We start from the raw sequence: 22,095 nt of genomic DNA, 5'->3' as shown, positions 1-22,095 counted from the left end.
AGCTGAAGAAATAGAAATGAAGGCAAGAGTTTGGAGGAACAAGTAGGAAGGGGGTCACAAGGCCAGGAAGGATAACGGCTCCAAAAGCTGGAAGACACCTGGAGAGGGACTGTGCCAGGTTCTCCCGAAAGAAGCACCCTGCTGAGCTGAGACAGCCCAGCCAGATTGATACTGGACTTCTGGCAGGGGACGAGGCCATCGGCAGCTGTGCATGGTGGCGCAGGCCTGCAATGCCAGCCACAGTGGATGCTGAGAGACAAAGATCGAAGTTTGAGGCCCACCTGGGCAACTTAGTGAGACCCTGCCTCAAAATGAAAAATCAAAAGGGCTGGGGGTGCCAGGCACGGTGGCACACACCTGTCATCCCAACGACTCAGGAGGCTGAGGCAGGAGGATCCCAAGTTCCAAGCCAGTCTCAGCAATGGGGAGTCGCTAAGTAACTCAGGAGACCCTGTGTCTCAATACGATCGATATAAACAGGGGCTGGGGATGTGGCTCAGTGTTAAGCGCCCCTGTGTACCCAAACAAACAAAGAACACAGAAAAAGATGTGGCCCGGGCTAGAGGTGTGGCTCAAGGTAGAGGACGTCCTTTCCTAGCAAGGACAAAGCGCTAGGTTCCAGCCCCAGTATTACAAAACTAACTAAATATGATAAAAGAAGAAGAAAGTTGTTTTTAAAAATTTTGTCTTTTGTATGACAAAGATGACCCCCCCCCCCCGCAAAAGAAATCCTGCAGATGGCTGCAGTGCAGTTTAGGTAGCAGGATTTTTCTCTTTGCCAAGCTGAGGCTGGAATCCAAGACTTTGCTCATCTTGAGCTAGTGCTCTGCCACTGAGCCACATTCCCAGCCCCCATCCATTTTTAAAAGGTGCGTGCACTTGTGGGTTCTGAGAGCCACCGGTAGTAGTACTGGGGGCGGGTCCCCGCGCATGTGCTGCACTAGACCTTCTCCCCCCCACCCCACCCCCCAGGCGTCACTCCGAGCATTGCAGACACCGTCAGGTGTTCTGTCACACGGCGAGGATTTGGTGTGGGGATGTGTGTGGGTCCTGGAGCCAATCCTCAAGGACAGTGAGGGACAATGGTGTTCCCCTGTGCAAACGGGAGGAGCCGGAGCACGGTCACCACCTCAGCCGTGTCCGGAAGGAGGTTCGATTCTTCGTCCCTTTGCTGCGTTGGATGTTCTGGTTTTCCACGCGGACCACTCGCCATCTGCAAAACCACACACACACACACACACACTCTACGCACCCAGAGGGTTTGCGAATCCTGAGAGCTCACCAGCATTTGTTCCAGAAAATCCAGACGCACCTGGGCGTGGAGAGCTGCCCGGGACCTCCGCGCGGCCTGGGTCCCGGCACCAGCTGCCAAGGGCGGCGCCTGCTCTCTGGCGCCCCCTGCCGGGCTCCTTTCCTCTCTCCCACGGGGTTCCTGGGGTCACCCCCTAACTCGAATCCTCATCTTGAGGTCTGTTTTCTGGGGACACAAACCATGTCTGTGCCCCTCCCTTGAAGTCAGTGGACAGTACTGTGGCTGACCCCATAGCTAGAGGAGGCCTCCCTCTGTCCCAGAGCCCAGACTACTTGGGAGAGCCGCACGGGGCAGACTGGGACAAGGACACTGGGTATGGAGCGTGGGAGGAGTTTGGGCGGCAAGAAGACCAGGACTTCGGTGGAAACCAACGAGGACCATTTAATACAAAAATAAGCAAATTACCCGAGACCCACCCACGAGCAGGGCTGCCCCGGAGAATGAGGCCACGCTCCAGCCCTGAGGGTGGATTTGGAGGGAAGGCACAGCAACCCCGCGGCCCTGCTGGGAACACAGCCCAGGCCAAGGGCAGCACCCTATGGGCTGTGCCCACCAGGCCCCGAACACACGCTCCTCCCACGGAGGCGTGGAGACAGGCAGCTGAGGGAGCAGGCAGAGGAGACTCCACCGCAGGCGCCAAGCGGACAGACAGGAGGGCTGGGCAGGAGGGAGGCCCAGCCCCCATCTACCTCCTGAGCCCCCATCCAGGGGGGCTCAAAAGTAGCCATGTGGCCACTGGGACCCAGAGATTGCAGCTGGTGGGGGGAGAGCTACCTCCCTCCTGGACAGTGGGGGAACCAAGCATGCTTCAGTCCAGCTGGGAGTCCACGAGGCCTGGCACACAGTAGGTGCTCAATAAATGCTTGCTGCATGAGGAAATGAAGGACAGATACACAGTGAGATCCCAGCCCTGATGCAACCCCTGGAGGAAATGAAGGGACCTATCTCACACACCTCTGTGTCCTAGGACTGCTGTGTGGCCTGGCACACAGTGGGTGGTGACAAATGCTGACTGAACAGCTGTCACACTGTGTGGTGTCATTAGTGCTTTGTGCACAGCAGGTGCCCAAGGTGAAGGGAAGAAACCAATTATAGAAGCACCACATTTACTTGCACCATGCTGAAGTCCCAACACAGTGGGTGCTCAATAAATGCCCTGAATCAAGAACTTACCTTTGTGTCTCAAATACCAGGCATGTGACAGATGCTTGGCATGTGTCTGAATAAATGAACGTCTTATTTATCTCAGTATTCCCAGAGCCAAGAATGGTGCCCACCACACAGTAGGCACTCAATAAATACTTTGAATGAATTTCAAAGGTGAATATATATCACTAATACCTGATTCTTAATCTGATCAATAAATGCTTGATGATCGATTCAATCTCTGATCAGAGGAATCATTATGCCTCCTTCATGGCCATAACACAGAAACCTGGTACACAGCAGGTGCTTAATAAGTGTTGGGCACATGAATAGATGAGCCAGTCTGGTTCCCATCCAATTCCCCTGTGCCCAGCCCTGTTCCTGGCATACAGTAGGCACTCCATTAATGCTGCCTGTGGCAAGGACTGCTGAGCAAGAGCTGGCTGGATGCCACCCCGTGGTGAGCTCTGTGGTCCACGGGGCCCCAGGTGACCCCCCTGTGCCCTGTAGCACAGAGAGGGCGGCGCTGCCGGGCTCCCGCAGCCCTCACAGCTCGTCCCGCGCGGTGCTGTCCAGCGGGGACTGAAGCACGTCCGAGTTCTTGGCCTCGCGGCTCAGCGCCTGCTGCTCCCGCATCTTCTGGGACTTGGCTCGGTCCCAGTCGGTCTTGACGTGCTCGTTGTTCCACACGACTGAGGTCTCCGTGTCGCTCACGTAGCCGTCGTCCCCCGTGTAGTGAGTGGGGTAGACGAGCAGCGGCTCCACGGAGAAGGCGCGCAGGTCGCGGGGCGAGAAGTGGGCTTTGTACTCGGACCTGGGGGGAGCACGACAGGGTGGCCCGGGGAAGGGACTGAGAGCTGGGGACGTGGGCAGAGGAGACCCTCCTGGAGTCCCATCCCCTGACCCCCTCTGCCACCCGCCTCCGCCAGCCACTCACACTGGGTGCTTGTCAAACATGACGGGCAGGAACTCATCCACCGGCAGCATCTTGGCCAGCGGCCTGGCGGCCAGCAGCTTGCGGGCCCCTTGCAGGGAGATGACATAAGCCAGTGTCCAGTAGGAGTAGTCGGCCTCCACCAGGTTCCTCACGCGGGGCACGGCCTTCTCGGGGTGCTCCACCTGCATCCGCTTCCGGCCCACGTAGCTGGGGGCAGAAGCAGCGCCCGTCACTCTCACCCTCCAGAGGACGCCAACCCAGAGAGCCAGGGACCTAGTGACCCCGCCAGGCTCTGAGACGGCACAGGCTCAGCACGTCTGGGGAGCACGGAGGAGGCCACTGTCACTGGATGCGGTGAGGCGGGGCCACAGGGTTTAGGGGTGGGGGCACAGGAGGGGAGTGGGTCTTTCCTAAGGGTGCTAGGGAGCCATGGGAGGGTTTGGAGCGGGGAAGAGCAGATCACTGGAATGCTCTGAGGGTGAAGCTGGTTTCAGAGCTGGGGGTGGGAACAGCCAGGAGGGAAGGGTGCAGTCACGCACTACCCGCCCCACCACAGGGCCAGGCCTGGGCGGTACCCTGCACGTGGGAGGGGAAGAAAGGAGGGGCAGAGGGAGGACACCCTGGCCCACCTGTGACATTCTGAAGTACCACCCAAGAGCTGGCCACCTCCACCTCCACCCACATTCTTAAACTGCACTCTTGGCTCTTGACACACCCCAAACCTGACCATGCCCAGCAGGCCAGCAGGCTCCCCGGCCACACCCCCATCCTCGGCCCTGACCACGCCTACCAGGCTTCTGGCCAGGCCTAGACTCTGGGTCACCCTCCCAAAGTCCTACCTGAGACCACACCTGACATGCTCTCAGGCCCAGGAACTACCTAAGCCCTTTGGTCAGGCTGCCAAGAGTTGGCTGTCCCAGGTCACAACTCTTACCCCCAACCTCACCTACCGACCTGCAGGCTCTGGGATTCCCGCAGTGCTCCGGCCACGCCCCCAGACTTGCCCCACCCACCAACTCACAGGCCTCGTCCCTGGCTCTAGCTCCCAAACCCCAGGGCACACCTCTGTCCCTGGCCACGCCCAAGGCCCAGCGGTCGGCCCCAGGCCCCCACTTACATGAGGTCCCAGTCCAGGGCCTCTCGCTCCGCGTCCCGCATGAGATTCATCAGGCGCCTCTTGAAGAAGATCTCAAAACGCAGGTCATCCTCAAACACCAGCGATTTCTGCAGCCCTCGGTCCACGACCTGAGGGAAGGTGCCCCAGAGGTGACAAGGAGACCAAAGCCCAGCCTGTGCCTGAAGCTAGCGACTCTGCTAGAAGGCTCTGGGGACCCAGAGAGAAGCAAGTCCTCCAGGGTTCAGATCTCCTGGCTGCGACCTCTCGGTTCCTCCCTCCCACCCGGGCCTTTCCCTGTGCTGAGCCCTCCACACTGAGCCTCCTCCCTGGCAGCCAACGGCAGGCTCCTTGTCACCCTTCAGGCCTCAGCTCAGATGTCACCCCTGATCACCCAATGCCACCAGCTGAGGACAATCCGAAGCCCTGAGCCACTCCTGTGAGTGCTCATCGCATCTATCATGTTGCTGCTGCTGCTTTGCTGCTTGTCACCGCTGTCCCCACCTCCCCAGGCTCTCCCCTTGTCACCGCTGTCCCAGCCTCCCCAGGTCTCCCCTGGGTGGGGGCAGGCTCACTCCTGGTGGCTGCCACGTCTCCAGTACAGGCTGGGTACACAGTAGGCGCTTAGCAATTACTTGAATGAATGACCTTGAGAATCTTCACGATTGTCCCCTGAGACCATGGCCACCTGGAGAAGCCAGGAAGCACCTTTCTTGCTCAGAACCTCCACCCACTAAGGCAGCAATGGACTTGAACCCAGGTCCCCTGGCTCCAGGGCCACCTGGCACGGCAAGCTCTGCCCTGCACCATCCATGATGAATTGCAGGAAAGCAGGGGGACACACATTGGGTACCCGTCACCTCACACCGCAGATGCCCTCACCACACACCCCGCAGCTGACACGCCATCTGGTCCCCAATCTGAATCCCAGCCTGACATCTGCCCCGCCACAGCCTCCTGTACCCTGGTGAGCGGCTGTGCTGGCTGATGTCACTGTGGCCACACTCCGTTAGTATGTGCTGGGCACAGCACCAGGCTGTGGGAGGGGCCCACCTGCTGCAGGGCCAGGCTTGCTCCCCTCCCCCGCCTGTTTCCACACCCACACAACAGGACAGCAGCTGTCCCCCCAGAGGCTCAGGCCACACTGATGCTGCTAAGGCAAAGGGGCCAAAGAACAGCCCAGGTTCCTGCCGCTGCTGGCCCTGCCCGTGACCCCTCAGGAGACCAGGCGCGGTGGCCTCAGGGCCCGCCACCCACCTCCTTCCAGATGTTGTAGTGGCTGAGGAAGCAGCCGAGCTCGCCCTTGGTGAGGGGCCGCCCGTGGTAGGGGTCCCGGTAGCCGGGCAGCATCTGGATGCCCAGCGCCTCCACCTGGCTGCTGTTCATGGCCCTGGACACAGAGCAGGACGTCGGCGGGGGCATCGGCAGGAACACCGCCCACTGCCAGGCCGCCATTGGCCACCGAGCCAGCACCCCCTGCCCTAGGAGGCCCACCAGGCAAGTGACACCATGGCTTCACGGCACTCCACCTTAGCGAGGACTCAGCCCTCCGGGGCCAGCGCGGCCTGGGGACCGACCCACCCCAGATGGGACTCGCCCCGCCTCCCCCCCCACAGGCCAGCGACTCATCCCCGCGTCCCCCTCCAGTGTGGTCTACACTCGCACATCCCAGGGCAGACTCACTTGCCGTCCACGGCCTCCACCAGTCGGGCCTCAATCTCCTGTTCGTGCAGCGCCCGCAGCATGCGCTCCCGCCGGTCCTGCCGCCGCTTCAAGTTGATCATGAAGACCTGCGGCCAGAGCCTCGGTGGGACCCCCATCAGGCTGGCCTTGCCCCTCCCCAGGGAGAACCCAGCCCACCTCGTCAAAGCCCATCTTGTCGGGGGTCCTGGTAGGTGCCGAAATGAACCGGGAGTGCTCCACGGGGGGATGCTTCACTGCGGGGCAGAGAAACCAAGGGTCACTGGGGTCCTGGGGCCCCTGGCACCCTGCCCACACACCTCCCTCATCTCCTCCCAGGCTCCGCCCCTTCCCCAGAAACCACCTCACTCTAGCTGCTGGCGCTGCCCCACCCCAACACACATCCCCACCCCAGGACCTTTGCACACACACTGAAACAACCACCTCCCTCCACCCCCAAGTTACAATGTCAAGGGGACAGGCAGGTCTCCTGACCTCCCTAGACTGGGCAGGCACCTGGGCCTCACCACCAAACCCCATTCTTGCTCTCCTACCTCTCTGGCCCCATGACTGCCCCTTGTGAGCTCCCCGGGAAGGACTCGGGGCTCTCTGCTTGCACTGGGTCCCACCACCCAACACAGGGCCAGGCCCACGGAAGGCGCTCAGTCGTCACTCAGAGCAAGAAAGACATGATGGCAAACTGTGTGTGTGACCTTGACCCGTCTGTGCCTCGTTTATAAAGTGGGATAATAAACGAAGAGATGCCGTTGGACCACACAGGTCCTGACAGGTTGAACTGTGTCCCCAAAGCGTATGTTGGCCGTCAACCATCAGGACCCGGGACGCGACCTCTTTGGAAATGGTGTGTTACAGAGGCCAAGGGCCAAAATGAGGAGGGTGGGTCTGTGGGCCGGGGCTGGGGGTCCTCACCCCTGCGGTCAGTTCTAGGGAAACGGAGCCCAGGCATGGCGGGAGGGCAGCAGCGCGGCACAGTGACCCCCCCTGAAACCCCGACCGCGGCGCACCGTGAGGCCCTGGAACTGGCCAAGCCCTGGCCTCTGCCCCGCCTGACCTCCAAGCCCCGGGGCTGTGCTGACCCACAGCAGTGCCCAGGCTTGCCCGGGGTCACACCACACAGTGACGCTGTGCCTTAGGGTGGGGGTCTTGGGCCACATGGTGTCAACTCCACTTCTGGGGGGCCTGGGGACAGCTCAGCCACGGGGAGGGGGACAGCCATGTCTAAGGACTCAGCCCAGTGCAAACGCTGGAGAGCGAGCCGAGGCGTCCTTGCATCCTGCCCCAGAGCCTTGCGGGGAAGCGGTGCTGTCCACGGCCACCAGGAGGGGGCACCCGGGAGCTCTGCAAGGAGCTTTCCAGATTCGCCCCCCACCTCCTCCCCTCCCTGAGCTGCCTATGGGTGTTAGAAACTGAGCAGAACAGCTCCCAGTGGGTTCCGGGCCAAACCTGAGGTGCTCTCGGGGACCCTGCGCTTGCCACCATGTGAGGAGGGCGCGTGGTCTCAGGGACTGCACTCTAACATTGCTCATGCAGACCTGGAACTTTCTCACACACATGCAACAGCAAGCTCATGGACTCTCTGGGGAGAACCAGGAGAAAACTGGCTGAGGATGTGGTGGTTGTTGGGCCAGCGGGACATGTGACTTGGCCAAGAGCAGGTATATGAGTGGCTAAATGGCTGTGTGGAATACTATACAGCAAGGCAGAGTGAGCAGGCCACCGCTGCACACGGCACCATGAATCAAAGGGAAGACGCGGAGCTCTGTGATTCCACTCACCTAATGCACCATACTGAGGCTGGGGATGCAGCTCAGGGTAGAGCACCAGCCCAGCATACCAGAGGCAAGTTCCACCCCAGCTCCACAAGACAAAAGAAAGGAGGAGGGAGGGAGAAAGGGCGAGGGAGAACATTTGGGATCAATACCACATGCATAGCACAGTGCAGGTACCTGCACATGGATAGAGAATATTTTTTTTTTTGTACCAGGAATTGAACCCAGGGGCGGTTAATCACTGAGCCACATCCCCAATCCCTTTTTTATTTTTATTTTTTTAGTTGTAGATGGACACAATGCCTTTATTTTGTTTATTGATTTTTATGTGCCTCACAAATGCTAGGTAAGTGCTCTACCACTGAACCACGACCCCAGTCCCCCAGTCCTTTTTATTATTTTTTAATAATATGGTCTCTCTAAGTTGCTGAGGCTGGCTTTGAACTCGAAATCCTCCTGCCTCAGCCTCCTAAATCTCTGGGATTACAGGGGCACACCACTACACCGGCCAGAAAATGTGATTTTTCCCTGGAGCACAAGGAAGTATTTGCACAGATATCTAAAACTTCCAGGCCATCGCCATCTGTTCTGTGCAGTTTGTTCTGGCTCCTGAGAATGAGCAAAGTAGCCACACACTGTCATGTTTTGAGGTTTTAACAGCAACATGAGTTGTTTTCCTACCGAAATAATAGAAATAGCTGAAAACTTAAACTCGGAGCACTGTGGCCGCCCTGCAGGTGCTACACAGGCCCACTCCCTTGACTGCAGCCAGGTCAGCACTGGACATCTGCGGGTGACAGAGCCTCAATCCTGGGTGGACTGACCCAGGGACAGCAATCTCAAAAGGATCCTAAAGTTTTCCCAAAAGCAGAGGGAAGGGTGACGGTCCACCTTTAGCCACCAGGGGGAGCCACAGACAGACTATTCTAGAAACAGTGAAGGCTGGGGCAACTGAGTCCTGGGCAGAGGCCCCTTCCAGACCCTGCACATCTGTGCGGTGAGGCAGCCTCACAGGGCTCTGCCGGCACCTGCATGTCCAGCCTAGGACAAGGCCGCACCACCCTAAAGCCACTCAGCACCCTGTGTTCGCCCTGTTTCAGGCCAGGAGGCACAGCCACTAGCTTCGTATCTTATGGGCTTGTTTTTATACATGCAGTTGGTCCCCTGTATCCGTGGGTTCTGCATCCACGGATCCGACTGACTACTGATGTAAATTATTCTGGAAAAAAAAAATGTCACCTGTACTAAATACACACTGGCTGTTAATCCCTAAACCAGACAGCACCCACGTACAGTCCACGTGCACTGTATCAGGGGCTGTGAATCCTCTGGAAGTGGATGAGCATCATAGGCAGCGGGTGCAGAGGGTCTATGCAAAGGACCTTGCGCATGGGTGGGTCCTGGCAGTGGAGGAAGCCCTGAGCCCACAACTGTGGCCAAATGTTTAGTTTCCTGTCCGGACGTCCGTAATCCCAGTAACTGGGAGGCTGAGGCAGGAGGATTGCAAGTTCAAAACCAGCCTCAGCAACTTAGCAAGGCCCAAAAAACTCAGTGAGGGCTAGGATGTGGCTCAGTGGTTAAGCACCCCTGAGTTCAATCCCTGGTACCCCCCAAAAAAGTTGTAGAGTTTTCTTTATCAGACACATTTATATAAGTAAAATGGGAGGAGTAAAACCCATTCCAGTTAAATAGAAGGTTGTGGGTTTGGCAGGAGCAGGGGGAAGAAATGCCCTGAGATGAGTGTTTCCTGACGCTGACATATATTTCCAACCTCCGTCAGAAAGAACCTGCTGCCCTCTCCGCTCCCACACCCTCTATGGCTCCCCAGGGCCCTAGAGGGACAGGCCTTCTCTACGGCCTGATGTCTGACGCCCCCTGCTGCCAGCCCTGCCCCTGCGCCCTGGGATCACCTGCCCTCCAAGCTCTGTCCCCTCCAGCCTTGCTCTGGCTGTGATTCCCTTCCTAGTAAACTCCTATTCCCGCTGCATTTACCAGCACCTCCTCCAGGAAGCCCACCCCTGCCTACCCTAAAGTCCCAGCTCACTGCAAATCTGCAGCGCTCACGGCATGGATGCAAAGTGGCAGAGACAGGGAGGTAACAGCCCCCGGGGCGGCAGGCGCAGACTCACCCATGACCTCCAGCTGCACGTGCAGGAAGCTCTCGGCCTCGTCCTGGAGGGTGCTGTGCGCGCGCAGCGGCACGGGTAGGAAGCCGTACACCTCCTTGTTGCACACGTACATCTGCACCTCTGCGGCCAGGAAGGACAAGTGAAGGCCAAGCAACCCGCGGCGGGGCCACCGGGCAGTGCTGGCCGCCTCTGGCCAGCAGCGAGCTGCCCAGAGCCAGCCGCAAAACAGCCCATCTGGCCCCAGCCACCGGTGACAGCCCTGGGCATTCCACCCTCCGCCCCGGGGACCTGCGGCAGGACAGCCTGGCGCCTGCGCAGACCTAAGGGATCAGGACCTCCTGGAATGCCACCGGGCAAAGTCACAGAAAACTCAGTGACACCCAGCGAGCATCTCAGCAGCTGGGGGACTCCACAGGGCAAAGCCCAAAGGCACAAGAAGCGGTCACCACGCAGACCCGACACGCCCACACCGGGGGTGGAGGGACGCAGCAGGCGCAGGGACCCAGCGTCTGCCGCGCTCTGCATTCCTGTTGGTGGTTGAAAGATCTTTTTTTCTTTATTCACTACAGCATCTGCATTAGTGTCACTACCCCTTGTTTATAGACTAAACTTTCCCATAGGTTCCTATAAAAAGGGAAACAATTCATATGGTTTGGTCCTCCGCAGTTGAGGCACCCACCGAGGGTCCTGGACTGTGTTTCCCCACAGATAAAGGGAACCACAGATGCTCAAATGTGGAGAATTGAGAGAAGATGGAAACGCATCAAGAGGGAAGTCGCATTCGGTAAACTGGCCTCCAAGAGCTGCGGCATCTACTCAGGAGACTGAGGCAGAAGGACCCTGTTTGAAGCCAGCTGGAAACTGAGACCCTGTCTCAGAAAAAGGTTGGGGAGGGAGTGAGGGAAACGAGGGCTGGAGACTGGGTCCCAGAGAGTTAGCCTAACACCTGGATACAGCCACACCTGAAGGCACTCTAGTACCCTGCAGCTTCAGCTCCTTGAACATTCCGGGTGCTGTTCGGACTTGCTCAGCACGTAACCCCAAAGAACCAGGCAGGCACCCCGATGACAGAGCCCGCCCTCTCTCACTCACCTGCCTGCTTGCAGGAGAAGGCGAAGACGATGATGTCGTCGAAGGACCAGGTGTAGTCGGGGTGGGGTGGGTAGAAGGCCAGGTTCCGGGAGGCCGCCTTCCGCAGGTCAATCAGGAAGGTCGAGTGCACCATGGGAACCGCGAAGCAGCCCCTGCGGTCGCGCTTGCGGATGGGGATGTAGGCAGGCGTGCGCTTGTAGTAGCCCTGCGGGAGGTCGAGGCGGAGGTCTGCACCCATCGCACTGTCCCGTCCCCGCCCGGCCCCAAAGCGAAGGCTGGAAGCCTTGACTGCAAGACTGGGAGGCGGCCTCCAGCTTCCACGGGATGTCCCCGAGGGCCATCAAGCCTGTCCCCACCCAGACCCTTCACAGATGGCAACAGCAGCAGCCGGCGGACGGATGGATATGGGAGCAGCAGGCGGCGGGGGCAGAAGGGGCGGAGGCCAGGGGAAGCCGCAGCGGCTGTTCTGACCCGAAGAAACCGAGGCCAGAGGCGAGCGGGCAGGAGGGGGACCTCTAGAGACGTTCTCAACCCTGGACACCCTGGAGCTGGCGTCCTCCCCTGGCCCTTCAGAGACCAGAATTGTGACAGTGCAACATTTGGATATTATTTTAAAAAATCAAGCCACTGAACGGTTCACTTGAAAACTGTAAATTTTTTGTTTAAGAGTTTTCTCTTCAGTTAAAAACAAAAAGAGGGCTGGGCTGGGCTCAGGGGCAGAGCGCTTGCCTCACATGCATGAGGCACTGGGTTCAGTCCTCAGCACCACGAATAAATAAAGATCCTGTGTCCACTACCACTAAAACGGAAAGTTAAAAAAAGAAAAAAAGGTCAGGAGCGGGGGGTGCAGACTACATGCAGAGGCCCAGGGTTCCATCCTCAGCACCCCAGGGTCGTGGTGGTGGGGAGGAGACAGCACAGATTAGTGTCCTGACTGCAGTCCCCCAGCCCCTTGCATGCCCCCAACCCACCCAACCTTCCACTCCTGTGGCTTTGCTTAGTATCCTACACTCAAACCTGGGGGTGGGACTTGTGACTAGGCCTGACTAATCATAGTTTTGTATTTTCCTGGCTTTAATAACTGGCTCAGGACTGTCCCCTGGCTGGACACTGCTAGGTTCTTCCCAGTGCAGTCCGAGAATTAAGCCAGTCAATGAACGGGGGAGGAAAAAAGTTGTTTGAACATCTGGATCGAACCACGCCTGAACCCCCATCCTGGCACCATCACTTCCTAGCTCTGGGCTTCAAGGCAAGTTTCCACCTCAGTAATGGTAGGGGGGTCACTGAAGACACTCCCTCAGTGGGCTTCCTAAGGGTTAGCATCAGGGCATTTGTACAAGGTTGTGTGAAGACAAGTTAGACTCCAGCTAGGGCCCCCGCTTGTCACCTGGCCTCCATGCCGGGCCCCGTCCTACCTGGGAAGTCATTCCACACCAGAAGTTAGAGTACGCGGCCCGGGAATCCAGCATAGGAGCCACCACGGTCTTGTTCTCGGCGATGAGCAGGCTCAGGGTGTCGGGGTTGATGAGCAGGTTGTCTGCGTCCACAAACTGCAAAGCACCCGCCGGCCGTCAGCGTGGGCCACGTCAGGCCGCAACTTGGAACCACTGGGCAGAGGCCAGCGCCTTGGGTCCTGATGAAGGCCCTGGCTCCTCACCTACCAGCTCAGCCCTTGAGAATAAGCCGCATGTGGCTGAGTGTGTCCCCGAGTTTCCCTGCTGGGGCTGGGTCTGCTGTGAGGGAGGGCTGTAAGAGGTGGGGCCTGGTGGAGGTGACTGGGTCACTGGGTTAGTGTGCCCCAGGGCCCAGGTAGTTCCCCAGGAGGAAGTCAGAGAGCTCCTGGCCACCCAACTCCCAGCACTGCCATGACGCTCGGGCCACCTGGTGGCGCACTCAGCTCCCAACTGTGAGCTACATGACCCTTTCCTTGTCATGACTCCAGCATCAGGTATTGTCACAGCAACACAGAACAGACTGTGACCCCAAAGACTGTCATCAGCACCTTCCAGGAAGGCCACACAAGGATGTTCCGGGACGGCAGTGACCCCACCAACTGTGAGCAACCAGAATCCAGCAGCAGCAGGTCAGGTAGGGGACGGACCTTGACCTGGTCCCAGGCCGAAATGAGATGCCACCACTGAAGATCACGGACACGTGTGGCCAGACGCAAGTCAGACTGCGCTGGCCTCCACCCGGTCACCTTGCATGAATCCAGTGGTGGCTTTGTTTTTTCCTGGCTTCTTTTTTTATTTTATTTTTATTTTTTTTTAATGTTCGCAAAGAGCGTGAGCACCAGACCCGCCATCAACGAAAGCAATCCTCGAGGGAAGGCACGGGGTTTTTTTGGTACCTCAGATTGAACCCAGGGGCACTCGTCCCTGAGCCACATCCCCAGCCCTATTTTGCATTTTATTTAGAGACAGGGTCTCACTGAGTTGCTTAGCACCTCACTGTTGCTGAGGCTGGCTTTGAACTCCCGACCCTCCTGCCTCAGCCTCCTGAGTCGCTGGGATCACAGGTGTGGGCCACTGCACCTGGCAGAAGCGCAGTGCTTTAGAGCTGTCACACCATCCCGTTCCCTGGGCTGGAAGCAGGCCTCAGTGCCCCCACGGTCTCCTCTGGCCTCCCAGGTGCCGGAGGCCCTGCGCCACACGGTGCTGTGTATGTACCTCCTGCTCCTGCCGACTACCCGGCGCAGTGACCTGGCTCCATCTGAGCTGTGCATGTTACCCTAGAATATTTTCTTTTCGGATGATGATTAACAAGCTAATCAAAAGAGTCGTGCAGGAGTCTCAACGCTAACAACTGGCTGATTGCTGGGGTCTGGCTGGTTCCCCTTTGGTCCCCTCCTCTTTCAACTCAGTGGCTGGAGTCCCCGCGATGCCGCTGGGCGACCGCTGAGCTCGGAAGGCTGTTTCAACGAGCGACAAACAGCTGCAAGCGCTCTTTTATATAAATGTAAATTTGGGGAAAACTGTAGCTGTGCTGTCGATGTTGGCAAAAGTACCAGAGCCACGGTGAGGAGCAGGCACTGCTCAGAACCGACACCACCAGGTCTAGAGAGGCGCAGCTTGAGATTTTCCCCTCTGTTAGGGAACCCGCTGTGTAAGTACATGCATCTTATCTACATGGGGTTGATTACAGGAGCTAACATTTTCTAAATAACAAAAAAAGAAAGAAAAAATGAAAAGAAAACCGCCCCACAGGAAGCAAAGCCGTCGGGAATTCCCAGCTCCCCGGACATAAGGACACGCAGGTTGGGATGTGCCCCAGAACCACGGGCGGCACCTCCAACCCAAAATCTGAAATCCAAAATGCAAGATTTTTGAACCCGACATGGCGCTACAGGGGGAAGTTCTGTTCAGAGAACCTTGTCTCATGCACAAAGTTATTAAAAGCTGTTACACAAAACGACCTCCAGGCTGTGGGGACAAGGTATCTTGTGAAGCAAAGGAATTTAGACTTAGATGTCGGCCCCACGCTATGGGGTTCCACATAGGCAATACTCCAAAATCGGAAAACTCCAAAATCCAAGATCCTTCTGGTGCCTGCCTTTCAGGTAAGAGCCACCTGAGCTGCAGGGAGGGCTGGCTTCCCCTCCCCGCGCAGTACTCTAGAATGCGGGGTCCACTGCCACACACAGGAAAACGGGGGTTCTCCTCCCTGGCAATGAGGGGACCCGCTCGCTCTGGCTGGCAGCCCTCCGCAGGGGAGACGGCTGTCCCAGGCTGGAGCCTCGGTCACACCAACAGGCCCCACCCAGCCCCTGGGGGCATCTGAAGCCATGACCTTTGTGAGCCAGGCAGGCCCCGGGAAAGTTCAACAGAGTTGCCCGGATCCTCCTCCGCAAGCTGTTCCTGTTAGGAGCCAGGAGAGCGGCTCAGGTGCGTGCTGTATGCGCATGCTCAGAGCAGCACTGCTCATCAGCGCCAGAAGGTAGAAACCACCAAGTGCTGTCACCGGATGGACGGATGGACACCACGTGGTCCAGCCACACAGCAAATGTCACTCAGCTATAACCTCAAGAACAAGACATTGAGCACGGCACAGTGGCACAGCCTGTAATCCCAGCCGCTTGGGAGGCTGAGGCAGGAGGATGGCGAGTTCAAAGCCAGCCTCAGCAACAGCGAGGCCCTAAGCAACTCAGTGAGACCCTGTCTCTAGATGAAATACAAAATGGGGCTAGGGATGCCGCTCAGTGGTTGAGGGCCCCTGGGTTCAGTCCCTGGTACAAAAAAAAAAAAAAAAAAAAAAGATGACACTGAATGACAGCCCCACAGAGGGCCCAGGTGTGCTGTTCCACTGACATGAAATACCCGATCAGGCCGACCCGCCACAGGAAGCAGGGTGGTGGCTGCAGGGGCTGGGGCTGGGGAGTGCCTGCTGGGTTCCTTCTGGGTGAGGCAAATGTTCTGGAAGGAGATGCCCCGTGTAACATAAGGAGGCGCTACCGTCACGAACTGGGCATTGGACTCATTCATTTTACGTTATGTAAATTGCACCTCAATTAAACAAACACAGCTACAAAGTGGTCTCTCTGGAAGGCGATATTAAGGTTTGTCCATTTTTTTCTCCTCTTATGCTTCTTAATTTTTTTTTCCTGCTAATAATATCCCTAACTTTTGAGGGGGGGGAAAGGAGTGGAAGCCCTTTTAATAATAAGTCTAAAACATCAGACAAACAGTTTTACTCCAACATGGTTCTCCAAAGTCCCCAACTAAAAAATGTAACTTTGTGTCAAAAGCTGCTTTGAGCTTCCTCTGGAGTTCCACCCGGGTGTGCTGAAGGGAAAGAGTAAAACTCCCAATCCCAAACCACAAAAGCAAAGGCCAGCAGACGGGACAAGGCGGCTCTGTGCCGGAGGGGTCTAGGAGGAGCCAGAGCCACCTCTGAGCTGTCCCCTCCTTTCCTCTGCCTGCTCATGTATGTGTGAGGAGGAACCCGCAAGGCTCATTTGGGGGCTGGGTCCACGCTCGCTCCTCCCAGGACAGCAATGTCCTCCAAGGTGCTCAGTCCTCCCCACAGGGCGCAGGCCAGGGACTGCTCCGGCCTCCACCCTGGGCCTCCTGTTGCCCACAGCAGCCACAGGGAAAACCCTGGAGCAGACACAGCCCTGCCCTGCTCCGCCCTCCATGGCTCCCCAGCACCCTGCAAGCTAAAGCCAAACGCCTCCTCTGGCTTGCACAGGAGGGTCCCCACCCCAGTCACTCAGTAGCACTGCTGCACTCCTGTCCCAAGTGTGCTCCCTGCTCTTACTGGGGACTCTGCCCCCGGCCCCACTCGGGGGGCTCCTGTTCTCCTTCAGGGTCACACAACCCCTGCTCATTCACTACGTCCCCTGGTTGTGGGTGAAAGGTGGCCCTCCAAATTCACTGAGGTCCTAACCCTGGCTCCTGTGAACGTGACCGGAGTCTCCTGCACCTACAGGAAGGCGTAAATTAAGATGAGGTCCCCCAGCAAGAGGTGGCCTTAAGTCCACTGACTGGGTCCTCTCAAGAGAAAAGGAGGGGACCGGGATGCCATGTGACCAGAGCAGAGGCGCTGCGCTGTCTCTGCCGCATCCCAGTAGCATCGAAAGGGGAAGAGGCGGGGAGGACTGCCCTGGGGCCTCGGGTGGGGTGCAGCCTGCGGCACCCCGACTTCCCACCTGCAATCCCCACAGTGTGGGAGCCACCTGGGGGGCTCGGGCCAGCCTGTGCCCACTGCAGATGCCGCAGGGCCGTGGCCCCTCCAGGTGCTCTGCACGGCACGCCCTGCCTGCGGGTCCCCTGGCTCTGTTCTGTGGTTTTCAGCGCCCGTCACCTTTCCTGGGGGATCAGGAAGGCAGGCTCAGCTGACCACTGTGTCCCCAGGGCCCAGCTGAGGCCAGCGCATGTGGACACCGGCCAAGGGACAGCGCAGGTCGTCCCCGCGATGGCAGCAGCACGGAGCCCAGCACCAGCCCCAGCACGTCGGGTGGCCTTACTGCTCTCCCGCTCTGCGGGGCCCAGCCGTCGGCACACTCCCCTCTGTCCCAGGGAGGGGACAGGTACCGTTACACCCAGGCCAGGACAGAAGGAGCTCACAGAGGTCCGTGACCGTGGACACTCCTCCTGACACTACCGCGTTCCAGACTCAACGGTTCCCGAGACACAGCTCCCAGCCAGGGAGAGGGAGAGGAATCAGGCCTCCCTCCGCAGCTCAGGCCCCAGCCCCTGGCCTCGTCCCCTTGCCTCTGAGAAGTGGCCCAAAGAATGTCACCGTGGGGTGTGCACAGAGCTTGGCTTTACTTGTGATGGGGTGACAAAAGCACAAGGGACCACACGGCACTGAAGCTCACCCTTTTGGGGGCAGCGGGAAGTGGGGCTGAGCCCAGGGCGCCACCGCGCACACACCGCCTCCCCATTTCCCGAGACAGCGTCTTGCCAAGCTGCCAGGCTGGCCTCGCACTTGCCCTCCCCCTGCCTCGGCCCCGGAGGTGCTGGCCGCAGGGATCGCGCTCTCCTGGGGACTGAGGCCTGCACCAAGGACCAGGCGGCGCAGGGTCCCAAGGCCTGGGTCCTCTGCTCTCCAACTGCATGAAACTGGAGGAACTGGCATCTCCTCCTGCAGCCTCAGTCTGCCCTTCTGCAAAGTGGGTTACACATGGCCCCTGAAGCAGTGGCGCACGCCTGTCACCCCAGTGGCTCGGGAGGCTGAGACAGGAGGATTGCAAGTTCAAAGCCAGCCTCACCAACTGCGAGGCGCTAAGCAACTCAGGGAGACCCTGTCTCTAAATAGAACACAAAATAAGGCTGGGGATGTGGCTCAGTGGCCGGGTGCCCCTGGTTTCAATCCCCAGTATCCACCCCCTCAAAAAAGATGGCCCCACATCCTGTTGCTCTGCCTGTCCCTGGCCGTCCAGCCTCCCTGGGCCCACAGCCATGGCTGAGCAACTCACCAAGATGTAATCAGCCCACATGTCCCGAGCTGATTTCAGGGCAGCCTGGCGCAACTTCATGACGTGCTCATAGCGAGAGTCGGACCAGTGTTTGGGGCCCTCCTCATCTGGGTAGGACCTGCGAAGGGACAGCTGTGATGTGGGAAGCATGGGGCGCAGCCAGAGCCCAGAGAGGGCCTCGGCCACCCTGGGGATGATCAGAGGAGGCTTCCTGGAGGAGGAGGCCTGCGAGCTGAGCTGAAGGCTGGGCAGAAGTGCGAGGTGGAAAAACCCTGGGAGGTGTGTCCTCGCGGGCAGCAGGGCACACACAGGGGACCAGAGGGAGCGAAGCTGGAGGCAAACGGTCAAGGACAAAAGCTCAGAGTGGCTGCAGAGGGCCTCCCATGCCAAGCAGGGCACCACTGAGGATGAAGGGGAGCCGCTGGGAAAGGGAGGGACACAGAGCAGAAAACCGGCGGAAACACCCCTCAGATCACAGGAGCCCCCCTCCAGCAGTTTGGGGGCAGCCTGTGCCACACCGTGAGAGCCCATCTCTCGAAAGAAGCAGGAGATCCTAAAGCGATGGAAGGAACCTGGCGGCCACATGGCCCAGGGCTCTCATGGAAGCTCCATACAGAGCGGCTCCTGGGTTTACCCCGAGACAGGAACAATGCAGTGGGCAAAGTCACCAGGACAAAGGAGTAAAGAATTCCAGGTGGAGGGAAGAGCTGGGACAAAGGCCTGGCAGGAGGATTAGGGCCTATCAGTGTTGGGAGGAGTCAGGGCTCCTGTCAATGGTCAGGCTGGAAAGTCACAGGCTGAGGGCCTGTGAGTCCTGTTCCAGGGCACTAGGGAGCCATGGAAGGTATGTGAGCAGAGGGGCAGCCAGTCAGACCTGGGGGCTCAGGCAGGACCTGGCACTCACCTGGGCTCCTCCGCTGGCCGCCACTCCACATAATGGTACAAACTCTTCACCGCCACCAGCCACTCCCGCAGCACAGCTGATGTGTTGTCTGCATTGTGGTCTGTGGCCACCCTGCGGGCACAAGGGGACAGTCAGCACAGTTGGGGGGAACAAGACAGGACCACGTGATGCAAGGCTCCCAGGGCTCCTTTCCTGGCTTGGCCTCCCACCAGCCATGTGGCCCCGGAGAGAACACTGCCTCTCCATGCCCCAGTTTCCTCATCTGTAAAAAGGGAGTGGGGGGCTGGGGATGTGGCTCAAGCGGTAGCACGCTCGCCTGGCATGCATGCGGCCCGGGTTCGATCCTCAGCACCACATACCAACAAAGATGTTGTGTCCGCCGAGAACTAAAAAATAAATATTAAAAATTCTCTCTCCTCTCTCACTCTCTCTCCCCTCTCACTCTCTTTAAAAAAAAAATTATCTCTCTCTCTCTCTCTTTAAAAAAAATTAAATAAATAAAATAAAAATAAAAAGGGAGTGGGGACAGGCCAGGTCACTGGGTGCATAAACAAGCTAGCTTGGAAAACCACATGAGCAACTGGGTTTCACTGCTGAGCTTGGGGGTCTTATGACCAGGTGTGCGCAACTTAATAATTTAAAAAAATCTACATATCATAAAGTCACCCGGCCTGCCTTCCTTCTCTCCTGTGAGTGACACACCTCATAGTGGGCTGTGCTCACGCATCATTCAACAAACAATTGTTAAGCACCACATGTATGCTTGGATGATCCAGACTGGGGAATGTGGGGCAGCCCGGAGAGGGACGCTGAGGAGTCTAGTTTGGCCACGAAGCAGAGAGTTAACTGTCCCTAATAAATTGTTCAACATTAAGGGCACCAGTAATGTCGACACCAGGAAAGACAGTGACCCAGCTGTGGCTCCTGAGGCCAAGCCTGCGCCAGGCACGACGGCCGCCGGCGGGGCGGCCCCAAAGGCAAGCGCAACGAGCGGCCTTGACTCGCCCCCTTTCCACGGGGGAAACCGAGGCAGAAAAGCAGAAGTCACCAGTCAGGCGTCCTCACGGCGCTGGCCTTCCGCTTGCCCCTGTCATCTGGTCCCCTGCTGGCCCAGGAAATCAGAGGTCGGTCGGCCTGAGCCCCAACTCCTAGGGCCACCCTGGAACCAGGGAAAGTTCAAGACCCAACAGGGCAGCAAGAGCCGGGAAGCCTCTCCCTCAGATGTGGCCACGGCCAAGCCCAGGGGCGCCCAGGCCTTGTGGAGCTGTGGGTGCCCCCCAGGTGGCGGCCGCCCAGCCGGGGACAGACGCGGGGCCTGGGATCCGTCCCGAACGCGGGTCCCGCGCGTCCTCCGGGCGTGGAGGGCGGCTCCGCCCGGAGTCGGGAGCGGCGGCGCGGACCTGTCCCCCGGGGGCTGCAGGGCGGGCTCACCACAGCGCCGTGCGCTCCCGCGGGTGCCGCAGCCGCTCGAGGGCGCCCAGGGTGGCAGGCAGCGCGTGGGCCGCGTTTCGCGCCAGCAGCGCGATGAGCACCCGCGGCGCCTGCAGCGGCGACTCCGGGCTCCAGCGCTCCTCGGGAAAGTAGGCGGCGACACCTGGCGGGCCCCCCGGAGGCGGAGGCGCCAGCAGCAGCAGCAGCAGCAGGACTAGCAGCGGCGGCCGCAGGCCCGGGAGTGGCTGCCCGCGCCGCCGGCACGCGCGTGGGGCCGCCGCCATCGCGCCACGCGTCGCCTTTAAGCCGCTTTTCTGCCGGCGGACGCGGGCCGCGCCTTAAAGGGTCATCGGTCATCCAGGCACCGCCTCTGACGCGCGACTTAAAGGGGAGGAGCACGCTTGGCGTCAAGTTAGCCGACTGGGCTTGTCTCCCAGGCTCCGCCTCTGAACAAACTTAAAGCCCCTAAGCGCCGCTGACCCTCCAACAACTCGAGGCCGCCCCTTCGTGACGTCACGGACCAGCCCCCCAGAGCTCCGCCCCGCGTTGCCTCCTTAAAGGCACAGAGAGCTGCTTACCGAACCGGCCTGGCGTGGCATCCAGACGTTCGCTCACTCCGGAAGGTCAGCCTTAGGAGCCGTCTAACTTCCAAGTGTTTAAGACCCGCGTTGCCAGCAGACGGACCTGGCTAGATAGGACCCAAAATATCTGAGTCTCAGTTTCCTTGGCTGCAACATGTGATCTACCATCCTGGTTCCTGACCTCTCCTTAGGGGTTGTTGAGCTTCTTGGCACCCAGAAACCCGACTTCAAATCCAGCCCCTGCAGTGGACGCGCTGAGGCTGTCCACCTTCTGTAAAATGAGGTCAGAGAGAACCCTCAGGCCTGGCGCGAGCGGCCAGACACTGCAGTGCCTAAGCAAGTCCTCCCACAGGGTCATCATTTCCATGGAAATCCTCCCAGGAGATTGTTTTGCAATATATAATGTATTTTCTTTTCTTTCTTTCTTTTGGTACCGGGGATTGAGCCCAGGGGCGCTTAACCACTGATCCACACCCCGAGCCCTTTTTCTGTATTTTACTTAGAGACTTGGCGTCTTACTGAGTTGCTTAGCGCCTCGCTGAGTGGCTGAGGCTGGTTTTAACTCGAGATCCTCCTGCCTCAGCCTCCCGAGCTGCTGGGATTACACGTGTGCGCCACGGCACCTGGTTCTATAATGTTCTGCCTAATCCTGTTTGTGTCATTCTTTAAAATGAACTTTTAAGCCTGATGCTCAAACACATGTTTATTTACGAAGATGGGGGCGAGAGGGTTCAATATTGTCGAATTCAGGGCACGCGCGGAGTGCAGCCCCGTGGGCACAACAGGTAGTGGGACCCGAAATTTAAGGAACCAAGATGAAGGCGGGGCCTAAGGAAGAAAGTGGGCGTAACCTGAAAGCCCGGGCCAGGCCCAACTACCTGGGGCACATGACACTCACCCCTTCTGCATCCCAGTCTTCCCGTTTTTGCCCACAATACTACCCACTACAAGATAACTGTTTGGCTCTTCTGAAAGAATCTTGATTGGTGACATGATTGTGTGGGGTGCGGGAGGACTGGGAAAGGGAATGTTGCCCACAGGTCACAGCTGAATCTGTGCA

General features: G+C 58.5%; 1 protein-coding gene across 1 annotated transcript; it reads right to left on the bottom strand.

The window, feature by feature from the left end:
• Nucleotides 1-1,668: 1,668 nt before the first annotated feature.
• On the bottom strand, nt 1,669-20,957 carry COLGALT1 (collagen beta(1-O)galactosyltransferase 1). The gene is made up of 12 exons (XM_081285884.1): nt 20,455-20,957; nt 19,024-19,134; nt 18,120-18,237; nt 12,616-12,750; nt 11,201-11,405; nt 10,109-10,228; nt 6,370-6,446; nt 6,193-6,299; nt 5,767-5,899; nt 4,513-4,640; nt 3,396-3,602; nt 1,669-3,272 (listed from the first exon to the last, which is right to left on the bottom strand). Exons 1-12 carry the CDS (start codon nt 20,736-20,738, stop codon nt 3,005-3,007), a joined length of 1,893 nt encoding a protein of 630 aa, XP_081142010.1. The 5' UTR covers nt 20,739-20,957; the 3' UTR covers nt 1,669-3,004.
• Between the last annotated feature and the right edge of the window lie 1,138 nt (nt 20,958-22,095).

The sequence above is a fragment of the Spermophilus citellus genome (genome assembly GCF_964194105.1).
Source record: "Spermophilus citellus genome assembly, chromosome: 3".
Lineage (NCBI taxonomy): Eukaryota > Metazoa > Chordata > Mammalia > Rodentia > Sciuridae > Spermophilus > Spermophilus citellus.
Note: the sequence above shows the minus strand (reverse complement) of the source record. Positions and strands in the feature narration are given on the sequence as shown.